General features: G+C 34.8%; 1 protein-coding gene across 1 annotated transcript in view; it reads right to left on the reverse strand.

Annotated features, from left to right (window-relative positions):
- Polq (DNA polymerase theta) overlaps nucleotides 1–24,843 on the reverse strand; it is a 109,399-nt gene that overhangs the window by 36,604 nt on the left and 47,952 nt on the right. The window contains exons 10-15 of the mRNA XM_046458116.2: nucleotides 24,373–24,515; nucleotides 22,564–22,768; nucleotides 22,204–22,346; nucleotides 11,882–12,075; nucleotides 10,639–10,763; nucleotides 8,553–8,796 (exon numbers count right to left, since the gene is read on the reverse strand). Coding sequence (XP_046314072.1) covers nucleotides 8,553–8,796; nucleotides 10,639–10,763; nucleotides 11,882–12,075; nucleotides 22,204–22,346; nucleotides 22,564–22,768; nucleotides 24,373–24,515 — 1,054 coding nt within the window. The remainder of the gene's footprint in view (nucleotides 1–8,552; nucleotides 8,797–10,638; nucleotides 10,764–11,881; nucleotides 12,076–22,203; nucleotides 22,347–22,563; nucleotides 22,769–24,372; nucleotides 24,516–24,843) is intronic.

Raw genomic sequence — 24,843 nt, forward strand, 5'->3', positions numbered from 1 at the left:
ACCTTACCGGGGCAAAAGAATATGAGTACCATAAGACTTATCTGTGGGAAGCCATCCATGAAATACATGAGGACCTCCTCTCGGCATGGATGCCAGGGAGGGATAGGCCTGGCACTGGGAACTTTCCATAGTTCTCCCACGGCAATAGATAGCCCAATGCATGTGACCTTTCCCTCTGCTCTGCCAGAAAGGTTCCTCATAGTAGTACCAGAGATGGGCATATCCCTTTAGGAACTGAACAGCCTACCTTTATCCTATTTTGGTGAAGAACAATCTATGGAAGGCCATTGATGTTTCCCAATATAAATAAAAAGATGCAGGCTCCATCTTTGTCCAGAATCTCAATCTGTCTGATCAGCTTGCCTGTCCTGCTCTGACATTTGCAACTACTTTTTTGTATGTTTTTTTTTTCATCATTTTATTTCTCTTTGCTTTTATTCCTCAGCCAGCCCATTCCACCGAGGGGAACCCCATTCCTACCACCGGTGCAGGACTTGGGAGGGACTTGAACTCAAGTTATCCTGAAGGTCGTAAATTTTGTTACCCTTTTCATAGAACAGATCCCAAAACTCAGGGAGATAAGGATAATTCCTCCTAACCATAAAATCTGTAAGAATTTATAATTAAGAATCCAATTAGAACACATCAGCATGGGCCAAGGTGACCTAGAGTTGCCATGACGTAGGGATTTCGAAGTCTGATGTCAGCCTGCTGTGAGTAAAAAGTCAAGAGGTGGACCTGGGCAGGACTCTCCAGAAACTTAGGAGGGATCCCCAATAAAACTGGAGTGCAGGAGAGGCACACTGTCCCTCTCTTCTCTGAGAGGACCCACTCACTCACTTGAGGGTCCCCTCTCCCTTTTCCTATCCCTTCAATAAACTCAATTCCTATTACTCTGGGCAGCTTGTCTGAAATCTTTTTGAATTGATCACAAGAATTGGGATTTGGAAGAGACAAGATGGGGATCAGTGGGAAGTGGCTTTTCTCATAGCTCTGTGGAAAATTAATACAGGTTGGAAAAGATCAAAAACTGCTGAGAAAGGGCTGGGGCTAGAGCTCAGTGGAAGAGTGCTAGCCTAGCATGTGTGAGGCACTGGGTTTTATTCTCAGTACCACATATAAATAAATAAAATAAAAATTCATGAACAAATAAAAAAAAAGTCCTGGGAAAATCATGGCATGGGGAATCCCAGGATCAGAGGGGCTGCCTGCCCTGAGCCAACCCAGAAGCTATTTGACCCAATAAACTGGTGCACAAATGTCACGTCTGCCAGCCAGTACAGGAAGCCGAAGCTGGAAACATGTTAATACCTCCATGATAACTGCAGCACTAATTCAGACCAGGAACTTATATCCATCCCTGAGTTTGGGATGGATTGAGACCAATACATGAATCCTGCTGACACCAACCATGAGATCTAAAATGAGCCTAGCAAATCAGGAGAATCTCTAGCACAGAGAATTTCTGCCTCATCCCATTGAAACTGGCAGAGCGCAGGACCACAAGCAGAGAGAACTTGAACAGGGCAGAGTACTTAAGCTCAGTGCTCTAAAACAGTCTTTGAGAAGTCAAATTAGGGCAGTATTGCCAAACAACAGAACAGGTGAAGCAATGAAGCACTGGGTAGAGTCCTAGAAGTGTGTTCATTCATTAAGACCTGAAACTCCCCACACAACAAAACACCTGGGGCAATACCAGACCAAATCCTCACCCAGGGAGCTTCACTTGCAGAAACTCATCTCATAGAACCCGACGGCAATTACACACCCTGGAAGTGAAGCCAAAAGTGTCTTCCACACACCCTCATGCTGAGAAGGGAAGCTGAGAAATGGAAAGGCAGTTGGCACAGACACTGGGCGAGTACCCTCATTGACTATTCTGTAATTTTGTTTCCGTTTTGCTGTTTTGTTTTGTTTTTAAATGCACACCGATTGATATATGAGACAATTATACATTTGTACACGTACTTATTTATGATTTTTCAGTTGTAGCATTTTCTTGAAGATAGGTATTTTTCATGCTGTTTGTTGAGGGTTAAAGTTTTTGATTAGTATATTTTGGATTGATTTTTCATTGTCTGTTTCAAAACATTGTTTTCCTTTGTTAATATTTCTCTCATTTTTCTTGCTAACAGCCAAACTTGATTGCTTGTTTGCATGCTAGCGCTCTCTCTCTTCCTTTAATTCCTTTACTTCTCTTTTTTGTTCTCCCCCCTTACAAACACATCCTATATCACCTCTGCATTTGCCCTATTCATTTCATGAATCTAAAAACCCTGTTCTATACCCCATCACTTTCCTCTTATCTTTAACTAGATACTTATACGTATTCATATATCTTTATTTTTTCCTCACTTCTACCATTTTATTTGAAGGCAGTTATTTTTCATGGAACAATATTTTGAGGACTAAGATGTTTGATTAGCAGATATCAATTTTATTTTTGCAATTTATTATTTCATTTTTGTATTTTTTATTTATTTTATTTTATACATTGTTTTCTCTTACCTTTCAGTTTCCCTCAACCCTTTTTCTCTCTTTTCCTCTGCTAACAGGTAATCTCCATTGCTCTCTCCTTCACTCTTCCTTTAATTTTTTACTTCCATTTTCTCTCCTCCTCTCTCATAATCATCACACCCTATATCACTTTTGTTCTATCCCTGATCACCACTTGGATTTGTAGACCATTTGTAAACTTACTGTTTTTGCCATGAGCAATAACTGATCATTTCATTTCTGATTATTGTGACAATAAACATTACAGATTTCATAGCAAGAGCTATTTGGTGTAATGCTGTAATTTGTTTACACTGGTGGTTATTATCTGTCTCCCCATAAACCATGAGATACTGGAAACCTTCAGGGATATTTACTACCTCAAAGCAACTGTTAGATCAATAGACTCCCAAACAACATGAAAAACCCAAGGAACAAATCACCCCAAACAAACCAAAATATGTCAAAAAAACAGAATCTATTGACACCGCTGTGATAGAAATGTCAGAAAAGGTGTTTAAAGTGTCCCTAATTAAATTGATCTGCAAGGTAAAAGATGATATAAAGCAGAAAATACAGGAAGCAAAAGATCACTTCTATAACAAGACAGAGATTCTGGGAAAGAAAAAAAAGCAAAAATCTTTGAAGTGAAGGAATGAATAAGCAAAATTTAAAATTCATTGGAAATATCACAAGCAGACCAGACCACTTAGAAGACACAGTTTCAAGAATGAAGGCAAAATATATAATCTTGAAAATAAAGTTGACCACGGAGAAAAGATGTTAGGAGAACATGAACAGAACTTCCAAGAATTATGGGATAACAGGAAAAGATCAAACTTAAGATTTAAAAAAGATCAAACAAAGGCTCAGAGAAACAATCAAAAGAAATGCATAATACCAGAAAGTTTCCTAAACCTTAAGAATGAAATGAAAAATCAAATACATGAAGCATGCAGGACCCCAAATATACAAAATTACAACAGACCCACACCAAGGCAAATTATTGTGAAAATGCCAAACATACAGACTAAGGATAGAATTCTAAGCACTGCCAAAGAAAAACTAGTCACATTTAGAGGGAAACCAATTCTAATTTCAGCTGGTTTCTCAAGCTAGACCATCAAAGCTAAGATTTGGAATCATGTATCCCAGGCTTCGAAAGAAAACGAATGTCAACCAAGAATACAATACCCTGTAAAATTAAGCTTCAGATTTGTCAATGAAATAAAAACCTTCCATGATAAACAAATATATAAAAAAAATTTCACAACCAGAAAGCCTGCACTACAAAACATTCTCAACAAAATATTTCATGAAGAAAAAATGAAAAATAAAACTGAAAATGAGAAAAGGGAGGAACTACACTAGAAGAATAGTCAATCGCAGGATAAACTAATTCAAGTTAAAAACCAGAAATAATTCAATTAGGCAAGAAATAATTCAATTTGGCATGAAAAATCAAATAAAAGCACAAGAAATTGTGAGGAAGAAGCAATATACCTGTACTTATAGAAAAAAAAATAGTAACATACCTGGAAAACCCCACAGAATCAATGATAAAAGTAACTCAAACAATAAAGAAATTCACAAAATAACAGGACAAGACATGCATAAAAATCAGTAGCCTTCAAATCTCAACTAATAATCATGTATCGATATAAGAGAAACACCAATTAAAATAACAATGAATATTGAATAGGAATAAATTTAACAAGAAATGTACAAAAATTTACAAGGGAAACTTTAAAAAAAAAAAAACCTCCTGGAAAACAAAGACTAAATCAAATGCAAAGAAACAACCAATCTTTGGATATGTTGACTCAACATTATACAGATATCAGTTCTCCAATTAAATTTTGATTGATCTCAATTGGCCATAAAACCCCATTAAAATACCAATGACGTTCTTAACAGAATAAGAAAGAACAATTCTTAAATTCATCTGGAAGAATAAGACACCCAGAGTAGCCAAAGTAATATTGTGCAAGAAGAGCAATGCAGCAGGAATCACAATTCCTGGTCTCAAATTATAACAAAGAGGTATAATAACAAAAACAGCATGGTACCGGCATTAAAATAGGCAGGAAGTGGGAGGAGGGGGTGCTGGAGTTGTGGCTCAGTGGTAGAGTGCTTGCCTGGCATATGTGAGGCCCTGTGTTTGATCCTCAGCACTGCATATAAATAACTAAAATGAAAAATCCATATTAGGAAAAAAAAAAAAAGGGCAGGAAGACCAATGGAACAGAATAGAAGACACAGGGCAAACCCACACACTTACAGTCATCTAATTCTTGGAAAAGGTGCCAAAATATTTGTTGGGAAAAAAAAAAAAGAAAGCATTTTTAACAAATGATGCTGAGAAAACTGGATAGCTACAGGTAGAAGAATGAAATAGATCTCTATATCTAAATCTACACAAAAGTCAAGTGTCAAATATTTAACAATTAGACCAGAAACCTTGCAAGTGCTAGAAATAACCGTAGGGTCAAAACTCTACTATGTTGGCAGGCAAAGAGAGCCCAGAAAACCCTGTGTTCCACTCCACAGACAAAGCTACTCAAAATGCACAAAAGGAATTCCTCTGCTACATTGCCTCTCCTCCTTTCTCCAGGATTTCTGAATATCTGCTGTGGCTGTCACCCTACAACCCTGGAGTTGACAAGTTGGTCCTGAGCTTCCTCCTTGGGCACACTCCTCCATGACCCTCATTATGCCTCTCCCACCTCCTAGAATCTTCTGCACATTGTTATCTCTCAGGCAGCAATCAAGCAATCTAGTCCCTAAGATCAGGTTGGGATCAAAAATCTTCTATTTCCTGGCTGCAAACAGAGGGCCCCTGCCTCAATCTGGAAAGTTGCTGTCCCACAGAAGGATTTACGGCCCTTGATTTTTTGTTTAGAAAAATACTCAAAGACTTTTTTTTTTTTTTCATATCTCTGGTTGTATACCAAGTATGTTCACACCAATTCGTATCTTCATACATGTACTTTGGATAATAATGATCATCACGTTCCACTGTCATTTACAACCCCATGCCCCTTCCCTTTATAAAGGACTGGTCAATTATTTTGGAGAATGTATTCCAATTTAGTTTGTTTCTTTATGATTAAATTCATTCTCAACATTTTGGGTAATAAATATTCTAGGAGTATTGTATATTACTGCATTGAATTCTTTAAAAAATCACTGAGAGTAGATTTTTAAGTGTTCAAGACAGAAAACTTATGTTTTGTTTCAACCTATTCAAAACTTCATGTTGAACACGTTGAACATCATAAATTCCTCCTTGGGCACACTCAAAATTGACACATACAAATGTTGTCAATCTTAAAAATGAATTAATTTATAAAAAAATTAAAAAGCATACAACCAAAGATATGAAAAACTATGCTCTGTGTGTGTAATAAGAATTATAATGCATTCCACTGTCATATATAAATAAAAAATAAATAAATTTTTTTAAAAAAGAACACGGAATAACGAGATAATATCATCCTCACCCCCCCCCAAAAAAATTAAAAAGCAATAAAATGGCCTCATGGTATTACATGATGCACATAATACTAATTTGTCCTGCTAAATACTATCACTAATTTTGATCAATATAGGTTCTAGGCTTTCAGAAGTATAACCTTTGCAACAACCTCACTATAATATAGAAGTGATGTGCTTGCAAACAACACTGTTTTTCAGCTGAACTTTTTAAAAATGGATCATTTGTGGCATGTTGTGACCATGTAAAGATTTTTTCCATACCTGATTTTCTTTACCCCAGGAACTATCAGTACATATTTCCAAAGGTTCTATGAAAACCAAACTCCAGAGGTGACTAGCACTTTTAGAAGTTGGTTTTAAGTCACATTCTAGGTAGACTTTCCAAAGAAGTCTATCTAATTCTAAAACAGACACCCCATCCTTTTTGTGAACTCACAAAAAGCTGGAGTTCTTTAATCTCTAATGACTCCTTCAGTGTTTGTGTCCTAGCTGCTGAACTTTAGTAGACTGCTGAAAATGACAGCAATGAGAAATACCAGCTAATCAGCTGGTAGCCTGACACTCAGGAAAATGATGGAAAAACAAAATCACAAATCACAGAGCACAGTAACAATACACAACAGATTAAAAGTCTACACATTTTAATAGCTCTGCAATATATCACTAATGTACAATAAACAAAATTAATATTAGAATGACAAAGGACCTAGCTAATTTGACAAAGTTATTAAGAAAAGGTTAAAATATATTGTTTTGAAAAATAGAAAGCATTGTAATCCCAGCAGCTCAGGAGGCTGAAGTAGGAAGATCGTGAATTCAAGCCAGCCTCAGCAAAAGCAAGATACTAAGCAATTCAGTGAGACCCTATCTCTAAATAAAATACAAAATAGGGCTGGGGATGTGACTCAGTGGTCAAGTGCCCTGAGTTCAATCCTGGTACTCACCCCACATCCCCAAAAAAAGTAGAAAGCATTTTCCAAAAATTTTTCTTCAAAATTGTTAAAACTTTTTAAATTACTAAATTACCTAAAATAATCACAAATGTGTACAAAGAACCCTAATGCCCAATTAAAAAAAAAAGAGAGAGAGAGAGAGAGACCAAAAATTTCTACTATGATACCCTATGTATCCTTTAAAAACCCCAGGCACTACAAAATCACACACTAAAACCATATGAGCTTAGGAGAAAAAACAAAATTGAAACACCACTAAAAATATAATGATCTTTGCAACCAGAGAGAACTGATAAAAATAATAATGTGAAAACGCTTATCACAGTTAAAGTTCTACAAGTGTTTGCAATGATCATTGACTCTGAGGGGCATTCTTACTTTGAGATAGACACAGGCCTTTCCGGAGGAAAACACTTTCAAAAAGAACCCATGTTCATCAAACCCATAAACCTGACTTTCATACACTGTTACATGGCCCTCCTTATAACACTAGTTTGGATACAGACAGCTTGCAACTTCTTCCGCATTAGGGCTCTCATTAGTGAGGATGTAGTGAAAACAAAGATACCCCAGGAGAGAAAGAAACATAATATGGGCACAGGCTAGCATCCTGCCAAACAGCGATACAGAAACAAATACCTCCATCAAAGATTTTCTGCCTCTTTACCTCACCTCCCTTCTTCCCACCTGAAATCTTAAGATTATCAAAAAGAAAGGGTACATAGAGAAGGAGATATGTAAGATCTAAGAGGATAGCAAAAGACTACGCCCCCGTGTGTTACAAGTTCCACACCCTGGATCAAGCCAGAAATGAGTGGGAAGAAAGAAACATTAAACTGGAAAAGAGATTAATGCTTTGATTGAGAACACATTCTTAGGTACCTGAAAATAAAACTTTTAGTACCAGAAAGTAACTAAATAGTTATGAATGTGTTTGGTTTTTCATATTGGAGTGAGTTCCAACAGTGACAGTTAAAATAATTAAGTTACTCCTTGATTATATGCTGAGTCCAGCCCATACAATGTATTGGTCAAACACCACGTTCACACAAAAATGTGTCAAGGAATCCTCTCCTCATAAAATGTTTTGAAGGACTAGTTTTCCAAAGAATTTCTGCAAAGAATGCATTTTAAAGTGCTCCTGGGGCTGGGGATATAGCTCAGTTGGTAGAACGCTTGCCTCGCATGCACAAGGCCCTGGGTTCGATCTCCAGCACCACAAAAAAATAAAATAAAATAAAATAAAATAAAAAATAAAGTGCTCCTGACCAAAGAAAGTATACGATGAGCCCTGGATATGTAATGAAAATGAAAATTCATCAAAGACAAAAGCATTGGTACTGTATTTTCATTCAATCTTTTCAGGAGAGAATTATGATCCTTTTAGAAGTGGCTTTTCAATCAGGCAATATTTATAAAATACACAAAATGAAAAGTCATCCTCAAGGAGAAAAAAGTAGCCACATATTCTTCCATTTATCAAGTATGTCATGAGATTAAGAGGAAAATGTTTTAATACTTATCATTATATAATTTCATTATCTGACATGACATTTCATAACCTTATCATTTCATAACCCTATGTAAATAAAGGGGCTTTCTCACCTTTTGAAAGGCACAGCATTTTTCAGAGCCACCTCCACCTCAGCAACATCTGCTCTAGCAAGGTCTGCCACAGAAAGAAAGCCAGCAGCATAGAGGAACCTGGCCCTCTGTGCATTGAGCAAGGATACTCGAATCAGGTCACACAGCTCCCTCTGGATGCCGAACGTGAGACGTTTCTGAAACTGGGAAAGTAGTAGTTCCATGTTGTGCCAGCCCAGACGGTTGGAAAATACTGTTATCATCCCTAAGTGATAGAATAAGTGTTAAATTGACAATGACTGATAAAAACAGAATAATAAAAAGCTCCTTATACAAAAATTCTCCATTTCTTCACATGTATTTCTTTGGTTTATTTCCTGCAGAATTGTAAGATTTCACAAGGCCCAAGAGGTAAGTTAATGAAGAACAGACATATATTAAGGACCTAGAAAAATGATCACTAAGTGTGCTAAATATAATAATTGTCTCTCATTAATTCTTGATTCTAAATTTAACATTTGAAAACTGAGGCAGAACACATAAACACAAAACAAACAAAAAGCCTTCCCAGTAGTCCATTCCCCTCTGCCTTACTTTTCTTTTTTCTTTTTTGGCAGTACTAGGAATTGAGCCCAGGGTTACCACTGCACTGCATCAGCCCTTTTTTTGAGCCAGTCTCTAAGTTGCTAAGGCTGGCCTCAAACTTGTGATCTCCTACCTCAGTCTCCCGAGTAGTGGAGATTAAAGGCATGCACCTATGCATCCAGCTTCTTCCTAAATTACTTAAGGAAGAGAGAACTCTAAAATACAAGTGAGGGACTCTTTCCACCTAGAGGAAGACAGCTGATCTAAATATTCAAATGCTACAAGAACTACAAAGAGTAAAATTCCAGGTTGCCATTTAAACAGCTAAACCCAATTGAAATAAAGAGGTCAGAGCAGCCAAGTGTCATGCCATTGAGTCACCTCCCTATGAGAACATTAATCCTAAAGGCAGTCTTAGATCTTTGATGCCAGTGAGTTAGAGAGTCCCTCCCCCTCACCATCCACTGCCTCCATCTTCCCCTCAGCACTCCTTCATATCCACACACCTTCAATCACAATGAAACCTCCTGCTCATGTAAATATATACATCTTCTAGTAGCCCAGTGTTTCTTTCCTAAGAAAGAAGGTCCCTGATAAAATCAGACCCAGAATTCCTTGTTTTCTAGCTCAGAGAACATGGGTTTCATATACTAAGGCACACAAATACTTCCTAAAAGAAGAGAAAATATTGGGGAGGGAAAGAGGAAAAGCTAGGGGATGATATTTAACAATTATATTGCTATATTGTGTGCAATATATGAATATTTAACAACAAATTCCACTGGTAAGTACAACCATAATGCACCAATAAAAAAATATGGAAATAAACAAGAAGAGATAATAATTTAAACAGTCAGACAAGAGTCCAGAAAATGCTTTCTGTTTCACATTCTCATTTTCACCAATATGTGTTAATCAGTACTTTGAGAAAAGGGAGACCATGATCACTTCACTTCTATTTTTTCTTTCAACAGGAAAAAATAAAAAAAGGAAGGCAGGCAGAAAGGAAGGAAGGAAACTAAAAATACAAACAAATAAACAGGCCAGGTGCAGGGGAGCACACCTGTAATCCCAGCAGCTCGTGAGGCTGAGGCAGGAGGACTGCAAGTTCAAACCCAGCCTCAGCAACAGTGAAGCACTGAGCAACTCAACGAGACCCTGTCTCTACATAATAGGGCTATACAAAATAGGGCTGGGGTTATGGCTCAGTGGTTAAGTGCCCCTGAATTCAATCCCCAGTACCCAAAACAAACAAACAGAACAAAAAGAAGAGGAACAGTCAACAGGTTCCTTAGGAACAGAGGGGGAATAAGGCCCACTCAGCTTCTTAGCAGTTCTCTATACAGGATGCTGAGGCCAGAGAAGCCATAGTTTCAGATTTTCTGATGATAACAGGAACTACACAAAATTATACCAATATTAGAGAGACTTATAATAAAATGGAATTTGAACAAAAGAAATCTTAACAACCAGAGTCTTCAATAAATCCAGTGTTCAATAAATGTAAGACCCTTTAACTGACCTGCATAAACAGCAGCTGACTGTTGCAAAGATTGAATTTGTCCACGATTGCATCCATATTTCTGATTTATTTCCTTTAAAGGAATTTCACTGATTAAGTCTAGTAGCACAAGACTGGTGAAAAACCTAAAAAATAAATCACCAACATTATGGTAAGAGATCACTTGTATCTACTACAAAAGTACAATGTGTGCTGCAAAGCAACTAAGAACCACAAAGACAATGGAGGGTTTAAATACTCCAGGAGGATTTCTAATAGGAAATAGGCTGGTGGACAAAGTGTTGGCATGGATCAGTATGAGCAGTACAGAGCAAGGAACTAATGTCAGTATACAAAAAAGTCCTTCATATTTCAATACTGCTAATTTTGAATAAGACTTGGTTCAAAAATTAAAAGAAGACTTGATACATAGATATATGATCATCTAATCACATTTAAATAAAATGACAATCTGATTATAAAATCTGATTTTGATTTTAAAAGCAACAATGACAAGTAATTCAAGTATATAAATCCTTATAAAATTTACACTTGAATGTGTTGTAAATAATAAAAGAAAAATAATTTTATTATATTTCGAAGAAGCTAAAAGACTAAAATTTCCCCACCTAAGTCTTTTTTTGTATTTTTTTAATCATTATGATAATTCTTTTTTTTTAATTTTTATTATTTTTTTTATTGGTTGTTCAAAACATTACAAAGCTCATGACATATCATCTTTCATACATTTGACTCAAGTGGGTTATGAACTCCCATTTTTACCCCAAATACAAATTGCAGAATCACATCGGTTACACATTCACATTTTTCCATAATGGCATATTAGTAACTGTTGTATTCTGCTACCTTTCCTATCCCCTACTATCCCCCCTCCCCTCCCCTCCCATCTTCCCTCTCTACCTCATCTGCTGTATCTTTTTCTACTTGTAATGAATTACTTCTAAGGTACCCAAAGCATAATTCCAAGTGACTCCACAGTAAATTGACAGTTCTGATTCATATCTTCTTTAAGGAAGGGAAATCAGACATTCTAAAAGAGCTTCATATGTAATGGTTGCTAAAGGATAAGGTGCAAGAAGAAACTAAAATAGTTATAAATTCAGTAAACATAAGAAACTGAAAATTTTACTATAGTTAGCAAAAATTTTTATTTTGTTGACAATTAAAATTACCACAACAAATGGATGTTGGCTTTAAGCCAGACACTGGGTGAAGCACACTGAGTTCAAGCAACTATGTTTACCTTTTGTGGATGGCCATTTGCCGGTGCTGTCTTTCAGTTCTGGCTTCTACTTTGCCTTTCACACAGCGAGCCAAGAATCCTTCTTCAACTCCTACTAGCTCTGCCACCCTTTTCATAGAAGTTGGCAACTTTTCCCATAAACAAAAAAATCGATACCAATCAATAGTAATCCAATCTTCAAACATAGGTGTCACCTAAAGGGAAGAAATATCAGGCATTAGCTAAAACTAGTGCATTACAGAGGTCTGGGGATGTGCCACAGTGGCAGAGCACTCACCTACCATGTGCAAGATCTTGCGTCCAATAGTCAGCACTGGGGGAAAAAACACTACTGCATTACAAAAGGAACAAAATTATAAATCCATAAAGACAAATTTCATAATAAAGACAAAGGCCTCAGGACTTATAAAAATGTGTGATATACTTCATTTAAATGGAAACAACCTTTACTCATGAACAACTCACTGTTGGGACAAAAGAAAGACACCACTACGCAAACAAACTGGATTTTATAGATCCTACAACTTTAATCTTACACACATTTAATCACAATACCATACACTAGGTACAGTCTTAAGTATTCTGTGTAATTGCCATGAAAGAATCAGTAAAACAGAAAGAAGAGATAAAAGAAGGAGAAATCAATATTCAGAGTTGATATTTTATCTAAAATGTCCAGGATTCAACAAAAAACTATAACACATGAGCAAAAGAGAAAAGTGTGTCTCAAACACAGGGGAGAAAGCAAGGCAAAAGAAATACCTATGAGAGAGTCCAGATGTTAGGATAAACAAAAACTTCAAAGCAGATGCAATAAGTATGGTCAAAGAACAAAAGAAAGCCATACTTACAGAAGTAAGACTGCATGATGGCACTGGCTCATCAAGTAGAAAGCATGCATAAAGAGAACGTTATTAAAATAAGGGTCAAGGGGCTGGAGTTGTAGCTCAGTGGTAGAGGGCTCCCCTAGCACGTGCAAGGCCCTGGGTTCAATCCTCAACACCACATAAAAATAAATAAATAAAATAAAGGTATTGTGTCCAACTACAACTAAAAAAATAAATATTTAAAAGAAGATAATAAAATAAGGGTCAAATGGAAATTCTGGAGTTGAAAAATACAATAACTAAAATGAATAGAGAGCTCGACCATATACCCAAGTGACATAAGCTTCAGCAAACATGAAGATAGATTGGTAGAGATTATGCAATCTGAAAGAGGGAAGAACAATGGAGAAAGCCTCAGAGAAATATGGTAAACTTTAAGTTTGCCAACACATGCATAATGAAAGTAGATGGAGATAGAAAGGAACAGAAAAAAACATCTGAAGAAATTATGGCTAAAAACATACTAAATTTCATGAAAACTATTAATGTGCATATCTAAGAAATTCAGTGAACTCCAATGCAGAGATCCACCCAAGATGTATCACAGTCAAAATGTTAAAAACGAAAAGATAAAATCTTGAAAGTGGCAAGGAAAACAAAGCCAGTCATCATATACAATGGACACCTAATAAGATTAAAAGCTAACTTTGGGACAATGAGAGGACACAGTTATACTGTTGAAAGAAAACAAACCCTATCGACCATGAATTTTAGATAAAGGAAAACTTTCTCTTTTTTTATTTGTTCTAATTAGTTATACATGACAGCAGAATGCATTTCAATTCATTGTACACAAATGGAGCACAACTTTCATTTATCTGGTTGTACACAATGTAGAGTCACACCATTTGTGCAATTATACATGTAACTAGGATAATGATGACTTTCTCATTCTACCATCTTTCCTATCCCCATGCCCCCTCCCCTCCCCTCACACCCCTCTATCCAATAAAAGTTCCTCCATTTTTCCCCTGCCCCCTCCCATTGTGGATCAGCAGCCACATAATAGAGAAAACATTGGCTTTTGGTTTTGGGGATTGGCCTATTTCGTTTAGCATGATATTCTCTGACTTCATCCATTTACCTGCAAATGCCATAATTCTATTCTCTTTTAATGCTGAGTAATACTCCATTGTATATATATATACCAAAGTTTCTTTATCCACTCATCTATTGAAGGGCATCTAGGTTGGTTCAATAATTTAGCTATTGTAAATTGTATTGCTATAAACATTGATGTGGTATGTCCCTGTAGTATGCTGTTTTTAAGTCCTTTGGGTATAGACCTAGGAGAGGGATAGCTGGGTCAAATGGTGGTTCCATTCCAAGTTTTCTAAGGAATCTCCATACTGCTTTCCAAAGTGGTTGCACCAATTTGCAGTCCCACCAGCAATGTAAGAGTGTGACTTTTTCCCCATATCCTCACTAACACTTATAGTTGTTTATATTCTTGATAACTGCCATTCTGACAGAGTAGTTTTCATTTGCATTTCTCTAATTTCTAGAGATATTGAACATTTTTTCATATATTTGTTGATTGATTGTATATCATATTCTAAGAAGTGTCTGTTCAGTTCCTTAGCCCATTTATTGATAGGGTTATTTGAGTTTTTTTGGTGTTAACTTTGAGAAAACTGTCTTTCAAAACTGAAGACATAATAGATATTCTTAGATAAACAAAAATAGAAAATTTTACTAGCATTCTTTTCTTAAATGCTAAAGTAAGCTCTTCAGGTTGAAGGAAGATAACTCCAAACAGTATTTCAATTCTACTCTAAACGCAAAGATGGCCAATAAAGATAACTGTGTGCTTACATAAAAAAAAGATTATTAAAGTGCATAATTCCTTTTTCTCCTCTTGATTGATTTTTAAAAGCAACTATATAATCTCAAAGAAGTAGAGAATAGAAGTATTACCAAACCTAGAGAAAGGTGGTGAGGGAAGGATAAAGATGATGGACCATAATAGGTACATGGGTACAAACTATTTGACAATAACAGTTTAAAGGAGGCAGGAGGAAGCAAAGCTGCATTGGACTAAGGAAATGATGAAAGATGATAACTCAAATGCGTAGAAATAAATCAAAAGAAACAGTAAATAGAAATGTTAACGGAACAAACTCTATAAGTATATATTTCTTTCAGCTTCTTTAAAGATATATAATGATATAAATTGCAAATGTACTGTTAGGTTTGTAACAAGTGTGACAATAATAACACCAAAAGAAAAAAGGAAGGGAAATAGAACTGTCACTGATCTTATAGAAATAAACAGAATTATAAGAGAGCTCTGTGAACAATTCACAGCCAACAAATTGAATAACATAGATGAAATGGAAAATTTTCTGGAAACACACAAACTACCAAGACTGGCTCAAGGAAAAAAAAAAAATCTGTATAGACCTATAACAAGTAAAGATGTTGAATTTATCATCAAAAAATTTATTCCAAAGAAAAGCTCAAGCCCAGATGGCTTGACTAGTGATCTAACAAACATTTTAAATAAGAATGCAATCCTTGGTGATTTCTTCTCAAAAATATCAGAAGGGGGGGAACACTCTAACTCATTCTATGAAGCTAGTATTAAATTCAAACCACCCAAAGACATCATGAGAATGAGAACTCAGACCAGATATCCTATGAATACAGATGCAACAATTCTCAACAAAATAGTACCAAACCTAGCAACATATAAAAAAGCATTATGCAATATGACCAACTTGACTGCTCCAGAAAATTCAAAATTATTAGAATACCCAGTAATCAAACACCATGTGGTTTTAATAAATCCAGGGGAAAAAAAACTTGACAAAATCTAACACTTCTTTAACTTGATAAAGTCAATCTGCAAAAATACTGCAGTCAACATACCTGACGGTGAAAGACCTTCCCTTTAAGATCAAGAACAAGACAAAGATGTCTGCTTTCACCATCGCTATTCCACATTTAGGGGAACTAGCCAGGTCGATTAAGCAAGCAAAAGAAATAAAACACATCCAGATTAAATAGGAAGAAGCTAAACTATCTACATTTGCAGCTGATATAATCCTAACGATAAAATATTGAAAAATCCCAAGAAACCCAACAAAATATTATTAGAGATAATATTTCAAATTCAATGCATAACAGGACACAAAAGCAATACTCAAAAGGAAACATTTTATGTAATTTTAATAAATAATACAAAAAACAAACTAAGAAAACAATTCCATTTATAATAGATGCAACAAAAAAAGCTTCAAAAACTATAAAATATGTAGGAATAAATTTAACAAAAGAATTGTAAAACTTGAAAGAAATTAAAGATTTAAATAAATGGAAAGACAACCCATGTGTATGGATACAAAGACTTAATATTGTTAAGTTGACAATGTTTCCCAAATTGATCTACAGATTCAAGACAATCTCTACCAAAATATAACTAGATTTGCAGAAATTAACACTGGGGAACAAGACTTCAACACATGAGTTATTTGGGGGATGTTTCATTTCAAAACCATAACAACAACCCCCAGAAATGAAGAAAATATTTACAAATCATCCAACATCATCTAAAACTCATATGGAAATGTAAGTAATCTAGAATATTTTACTATTCTAGATTGCTAGAAAAAAAATCTTGAAAATGAAAAAACAAAGTTGGAGGACAAATACTCCCTTATTTCCAAACTCTCTACCAAGCTACAATAACCAAAACAGGATGACATGAACATAAGGATAGACACATCAATCAATTAATTAGAACTGAAAGTCCACAATAAGCCTCAATTCGGGTGGCAGGATTGCTCTGGGCCTTGCACAGACTAAGCACACACTCTACCATAGAGCCACCTCTCCACACCTCAGCTCAAGCCCTCACTTTCTAGTCAACTGATTTTCAATTAGGATGAGAAGACAATTCAATAGAGAAAGAATAGTATTTTCAGCTCTAGCGCTGGGACCCCCAGATATGCACATTGTAAGGAATAAAATTAGACACTTTCTGTACTCCCATCATAAAAACTAATCAAATGAATCATACAAATATAGGGGCTGAAACAATCACACCCTTCAAAGGTACAAATAGGAATAAATCTTTTGACATTGGATTACTCAGTGAATTCTTAACTATGTCATCAAATGCACAAGCAACAAGAGACATCATCAAAATTAAAAAAAAAAAAACTTTTATGTCTCAAAAGACATAATCAAAAACAAAAAGACAGCCAGGTGTAGTGGTACACCTGTAATCCCGGTAGCTTGGGAGGCTGAGGCAGGAGGATTGCAAGTTCAAAGCCAGCCTCAGCAATTTAGCAAGGTCCTAACCAACTTAGTGAGAACCTATTTCAAATATTTTAAAAATTAAATAAAAAGGCTCAGTGGTTAAGAACCTGTGGGTTCAATCCCTGATGCAAAAAACAAAACAAACAAACAAACAAACAAAAACACCATGAGCTTTTTATCACTGTGACAAATACCTGGGGAAAAACAACTTAAAGGAGGAAAGATTGATTTTGTAGGAGGAAAGATTTTATTTTTATTTCAGTCTCAGAAGTTGTGTCCACAGTTGACTAGATCTATTGCTTTGGCCTGATGTAAAGCAGATCATCATGGCAAAGGGAGGCAAAAAGAGAGAAGAGAGAGGGAAGGAAGAGCTAGAGAATAAGATATCGTCCCCAGGGCACACCACCAAGGACCCAGTCATTTCTACTAGGGCCAACCTCCTACAACCTCCAATCCCTCCCAATAGTCCAAATGATTAATTCATCAAATGGATTAATCCACTGGTAAGGTTAGAGCCCTCATGATCCAATAGTCATTTCCTAAAAGGTCCACCTCTGTACTGTGTACACTGGGGAGCAAGACTTCAACACAAGAGCTATTGGGGGATGTTTCATTTCAAAACCATAACAACCACCCACAGAAAAGAAGAAAATATTTACAAATCATCCATCAATATCCAAAATACATAACAATTCTTACATCTCAATTATAAGATAGGCAAAGGACTTATTTAGGTATTTCTCTAAGGAAGACATACAAACACCCAATTAGTACGTGATGCTCAACATCATTAGTCAAACCATAATGACAGTACCTAACACTCACTAGGCTACATTCAAAAACACAGATAAGGAAAGAACATCTTGAGAGCAGTTGAGTATTGATCCAAGCATTAATGTGAATATAAACATATAAGAACTGTGTACTTGCTGGTGAGAATGTAAAATTCAACAGCCATTTTGAAAAAAAAAATAGTTTGGAGTTCTCAAAATATTAAAAATAGAATTACCATTTGATTTAGCAATTCTATTCCCAGGGTTATATTCAAGAAAATTCAAAACATGCATCCATGTAAAAAATTGTACACAAATATTCAGAGAAGCATTATCCATAATAATAAAAAAGTGGGAACAACCCAAATGCCATCAAATGATGAACATATATATATACAAAAAAGTTTTTGTGGTATATCCACATAATGGAACATTATTCAGCAATTAAAAGGACTTAAGTACTGATAGATGCTATAACATAGATGCATCCTGAAAACATCATGCTGAGTAAAAGAAACCAGTCATAAAAGACAACACATTATATGATTCCATTATATAAAATTTACACAATGGAAAAGTTTATAAAAACAAAAACCACCGTGAATACATTAATGATTGCCCAGGGCTGGAGGAGAATGAGGAGGCTAGAGGAAAATGTGGTTTGCTAGATATGGAGTGATGCGTTACAGGGTTTTTCCTGAGGTGATGAAAATGTTCTGAAATCACATGTTGGTGATGATTGCACAGCTCTGTAAATATATAAAAAGGCATTGATTTGTACCCTATACACGTCATATGTAAACTATATCATAATAAAGCTGTTTAAAAAATAAATAAATGCTCAAAATCTGAGAAAATCTTCAAAATACCCTTGAGAGCCCAAAAGTAGACTTAAACAGAAGAGAAACATTCCTTTCCCTGAGCAAGGCAACTTGACAAGAAAAAGGAAGTCCCCCTCATGTTCACACACCAATTATTAATACTACCATCACTTATTATAATTACTATAATTTATTATATTAATTATATTATTATAATTTATTACTAGAATTATTAGTGATACTAAAAATTTAAAGATACCAATAAAAATTACCAAGTTAATTCTAAACATTATATTAAAGAGTAAACAAGCATACCTATAAATAATGAAAAAGAAAAGCAATGAAGGGAAAATAGCCCGATAAAAGCTTTTAACTAAAACAGAGGTACTACCACACAAAATAATCTTATTTGTTTGTTTCCAGACAAACAAATAAAACAGAAAAATATCCAATTGAGATGGAAATTAGCAATATACCCAAATTCAATGGGAAATTAGTATATAAAAGTTGTCATCTTGAATCATTATGAATAAATGAACCTTTTAATAAATGATGCTGGAATTGCAGATAACCATTATGGAAAATAAGAAAAAAATTAAAGAATCATACTTCAGGGTAAACTCCAAATAAAGCACAGCTCAGAATAAAAGGATTATATTTGAGGAAAATGTGAGAGAATTCCTTATTGATCTCAGAGCAAGAAAAGACTTTCTCATTAATTCAAAAGCTCTTGACTTTAGCTGCATTTTTTAGAATGCTCTAGATACAACACAACGAGCAAAGACAAAAAAGTGACTAACAGGAAGAAAATACTTTCCAGTTACACCACAAAGCATACATCTCCCTAGTATATAAAAGACCAAAAAATGCAATAGAAAAATGAGCAAATTGCCCTTAAGCATATGAAAAATATTCACATATACTCATAATATACAATCTATTATGTACATTTTAAATTAAATGTAAATTAAAGCTACATTCAGAAATTCAAAATCTTGACAATATAATCTATTTTTATAAGGCTGAGCAAAAAACAAATTCTAACATATTTCTCTGACAAAATTGGAAAATGATACAGACTTTATGGAGGGCAATCAAGCAAAGCCAGAATCACTTGTGGTTTTCTTTACCCAGCAATCTCATACTTCTGAGAGTTTGTGCCAAAGATAAACCTTTGTAAATACTAAACACTGTGTGATGGCAGCATCATTCGCCATAACAAAATATTGGATACAATCCAAATGTCCATCAATAGAGAACTGATTGAATAAACATCAGTACTTGTACCCATTCAACAGAGTTACACAACTAAGAAATAAAAAACTCTCCATAAATTGATATAGAATGATTTCCAAGATACATCACATTGTAAGGAAAATGAAGGTATAGAACAATGTATGCATGATGTCATCATCTGCAAAAGAAAGAAGGTGAAGATTACACATTACTCCTTGTTAATTTTTATAAGATGAAGCAAGAAAAGAGAGATATCAAAACTAATGAAAACAGTAATTTACGAAAGGAGTGGGAAGACCATGCCAGAGATACAGGAGTCTGGCTTCTCTATTTCTTTTAATATACTTCTAACCTTTGAATCATATACATGTTTTAAATATTCAAAAAATAAAAAAGAATATGCAAAGTATAAATATTTTAACCTAAAACATAAATGCATATTTATTTGCTAATATTTTGAGCTAGGGTCAAGCCTTCCTTATAAGACCTTCTAAGGTCTGTTAGAATTTATCATTGTTTTCTTAGTTAAACCACACCCACAATGCACTCTTAAGAACTCTAGCTTCTGTTTTGTAAAGTGAATTTAGAAATACATAAAAAGATAACTGCAAAATAATCTATAAGCAGTATCCTGTTTTTTTCTACACTTTGTAAGTTTTTCTCAGAGCTTTTATAGTTGTCCCACTCACATATTTAATTAGCAATTTTTTTAATAATTTGCATTCAGCCTATTTTTCACAGACATAAATTGGCATGAACAAGTTTGGGAACAAATGAAATTAACTTTCGAAGGGCATACAACTCAAGCAGCAAGAGAAGTGCAGGAGTCTGCTAGCCATAAGCACTCAGCATTCCAATGCCTAGGATCGGTCTTTATTTCACAGAGGGATAGGAGTAATTAGTGATTTGATAAATGACTTACATAATGCTTATAGAGAATTTACTAGAAAAAAAAAGTAGATAAAATGTATTAAATATTTACTAAGATGTCAAACATTCATCAAAGACTATCAGCCCCAAGGTGGGTATTATTACTATCTCCATTTTACAAATAAGGAAAGAGCATCTTGAGAGAGGTTGAGTATTGATCCAAGGTATATGTGATGAGGCCAATAGTCAAATTATGGCAATCTGACCCTAAACCTCACAAACTTGGCCACTGTATGATAAATTAGACTTATTTTTAAGGCCATGGTAGATGATTGGTAAGGCCTGCTAAGAGAATCTTCCCAGCCACATTTTAGAACACAGAACTTTTGGCCCATTGATTGTCCATAGCCCATTATCATCCATTTATTAAGTATATTTGTGAAAAGAAAAAATACACTATCTAGACAGTTCCCCTCTATTCACTATATAGTGTTTTAAAAGTACACTCCCCAATAGGCCTTCTTCATTCTAACAAAAATTTCAATTTTACCTCTCCGGAATTGCTTACCAAAGTGAATGTACATGTTCTTTTTTTTTCTTTTCTTTCTGTTTTTTAGTACTGGGGATTGAACTCAGGGGCACTCAACTACTGAGCCACATCCCCAGCCCCTATTTTTCATATTTCATTTAAAGACAGGGTCTCACTGAGTTGCTTAGTGCCTTGCTTTGGAACTCACAATCCTCCTGTCTCAAACTCCCAAGCCACTGGCATTACAGGCTCACACCACAGCACCTGACTTGTATCTGTTCTTAACTGATAAAAATAATTACTATTACTATCTAGTCAAGTTCTTGCTAGAAAATATGGCCTCAAACTCTATAATTCTTATCAAAATCTTTGTTACACTAATGGAAGATGGTACAATATAAACAAACTTAAAATTCCTTTCTGCATTTATTATAGAGATTTATCAATACTATGAGTCCCAAAGTATTATTTTAGGACTAAATTTCTCTTAGGCAATTTTATGCATTTTACTTTATTAATATGGAGACTAATCAAGTTTCTCTCCTTTAGTTGCTAGAAAATTCAGAACCAAATTTGACACGAGCATATGATGTAACAGCATGCCTCTTTAACTCTTCATGAGTTTTGTATTATGTTAATCTTTAATTTTCTGATATCCCTTGTCTTTTGCTTTTCTTTTACATATTGTAAAATAAATTATTTTTTATAAACTATCTCAAATCCCTTTTTAAACAGGTTGGAGAAAATAAACTAAAAGGTCACTGAAGATTTAGCTTATTTAAAACAATTCTCTCCTTGCCTTTTCTTTGCTATTCCCACCACTACTAACCTGATCAAGGAAAACAGACAAGATGTTCCCTAGGTGTTTTTTGATGCTCCAAGGTTTTATTTTTTTTTTCCTTCCAATTTGCACAAATATAAAAGTTAAAAAGGCAGAACTTACCAGATAGACAATATGAAGATCATTCTCTAAAACAAAACCCTTCATTGCTCTTTGGAGGTCAGCAAAAACATCTAAGGTATCAGTTGGAGAAAGTGATGAAGAAAGGGTAGCAGAACCAAGATGTGTTGGACGATACACCTTTCCTGGTTTGGGAGGGAAGAAACACAGGAGCAAATGTTAAAAATAATATAAAATAAAACAAAACATTGTCTTTCTATATTCCTGTATTAACCTTCTCAGCTCTCATCAATTTTACAAACAGAATCTTACCTAACATGCAGAAATTTATAAGCAAGATTTTCAGAAAAGTGAGTAGAAGATGAAACAGTAAATAAATTTTAACTGAGAACTCATATTTACCTTCTGTTCCATCACTGTCTTCTGTAATCTGGATGAATTCATTTTCTAGTAGCCACATCACACAGGCCTCGATTGCTCCAAGTTGGACAGAATCTTGATTTCTCTGAATTCCCTGCTTCCCTTCTTTAATACTCGCAGCCAAAAATGTACAAGAAGCATACATCTGCATATCTTTTGATGTACTTGCCACACCACCAACTATTATCTGATAGAAAATGTTTAAAAACTTCTGTAAATTTTTTATAAGATATACAGGCCTTCATAATATAAGAGATTTTATTCTCTTAAAATGGTTTCAGAATCTTAGATACTCTTATTAACTCTCTTCCATCATCACATACTGCAAATATAGATAGTACCTGCTAACAACATGAAAAGTTTTCCCTCAAGGTAGGTAGACATAGTATTTGCTTATAAACAAAAATAAATGAATCATTATCCATTTGAAATTTCAGAACTAACAAAACACATGAAAGAGGTAGTGATAGTTCAAGGCCATGAACCAAATCAAATGTTTTCATCCTTCCTCTAAGACACATAGGAGGAATGCTACTATTGAATACTTCCCACACAGAAAGGTGGGAATAGGTGCAAGAAAACATGAAGTCACTTATTGCAGATATTATTTTACCCATAGCTACTTTATTATATATACAAATTTGTCTCTTGCCTTCTTTTACTTTATATTGGACACATATCATCACAGAGCTTTTTAATGACCACAAAGCATCTTTTGCCATAAAATTCGTATTAATGGTATCTTAGTTTCTTTCCATTTTTTTGTTATTAACTAATAGTGCTATAAAAATATTTTTTACATTTAATTTAATATAATTTCACAAATATATTCCTGGATAAAATTCCTAGATGTAGAACTGCTAGGCAAATGGGTATATGTAGTTTCAATTTTAGCAGGTAAGGCCAAATTGCTCTCCAAAAGAGTTTCAGCAATGTATCAATGTGTCTACTTTGGACATCATTCCTGACCCTATGTTATCAAGTATTTTCTTTTTTTCCCAAACTGATTAGAAAAGAATTCACATAGAGGCACCAATATCACTAGTACTGGTGCTGAAAGCAACACCAAGGCATGCTGATATAAGCACAAAAAACAAGTCTGAATCAAACTTGAAATGATCATCAGGGGGTTACCTTCGAGGAATCTGAGCAAAGAAAGGTTTTATTTTTCTGTATTATTGTACAGAATTTGTTGTACTATTGTTGAATATTATTGAGATTTTTCTGTATTATTGTAAACTTCTAATCATATATAGTTGTACCATGATTTTATTTTAGTGTCATAAGATATGATCTAGATGGAGGAATTGCGTACATTTTTTGTTACCTTTAACTTCAAAAAACAATAAAGAATATCTAAAAAGTGAAAAGAACCATCTGGCATTCAGTTTTTAATTATTATTTTGAAGTGAATTGATAGAGCACTAGCTGAAACACGTACAAATTCAGATTTGGGAAGGCTAAAAATATAAAATAATTTAAAAAGAGAAAGAGAGACAAGATTTTTCACATATTAGCCAGGCACAGAGGCACATGCCTGTATTCCCAGCTATTCAAGAGGCTGAGGTAGGAGGCCAGTCCTCAAATTCAAGGCCAGCCTCAGCAATTTAGATCCTGTCCTAGAATTTTTAAAAAGCGAGGGGGGAGGGGATCAAAGATGTAGCTCATCGGTAGAGCATTCCTGAGTTCTGTTCCTCATACAACAACAAAAATATTTTCACCTACTAAAGTACTACCATGTTAACATAGGTATAAAAGAGCCAAGTGGTAGTTTATTGAACCCTGTCTTACCTCCAGAATAGCTCGTATCATACTGGCAGTTACTTCTTCTCCTTCTCGTCTTTGCAGACAGCTGCGAACAGGTTTTAGAGATCCCTGAAGTAGAGCTATGCCCTTTGATTTCTCAGAGTTCTTACAAACTAAGATACTCTCACCTATAAACAAAAACCATAGGTTGTCAAAACCCCAATCCATTTCCATAAGATACCTGATAAAGAGAACTTAATTGGTTTTAGTTGTTTAAAAAGAGGTAAAAGATGATAATGGTTGTTACGGTCATAGCATTATGTCTAATGCTTTTACTTCTTACACTTTGGATACAAGGAAACCATAATATGCAACCCTAAAATTGGCTACTTAGGTGTAAAGATTATTTTGAGCTAAAGGCAATAAGAAAACAACAAACACAGAGAGAATGCTTTGTCCTCTCCCAGTCTGCCTAAAGTAAGACATAAATTTCCCTTTGTGAATATGTTTCGTCTT

This window comes from Marmota monax, unplaced genomic scaffold (assembly GCF_021218885.2).
Source record: "Marmota monax isolate L192 unplaced genomic scaffold, Marmota_monax_Labrador192_F-V1.1 WCK01_AAM20220418_F8-fsc00052, whole genome shotgun sequence".
Lineage (NCBI taxonomy): Eukaryota > Metazoa > Chordata > Mammalia > Rodentia > Sciuridae > Marmota > Marmota monax.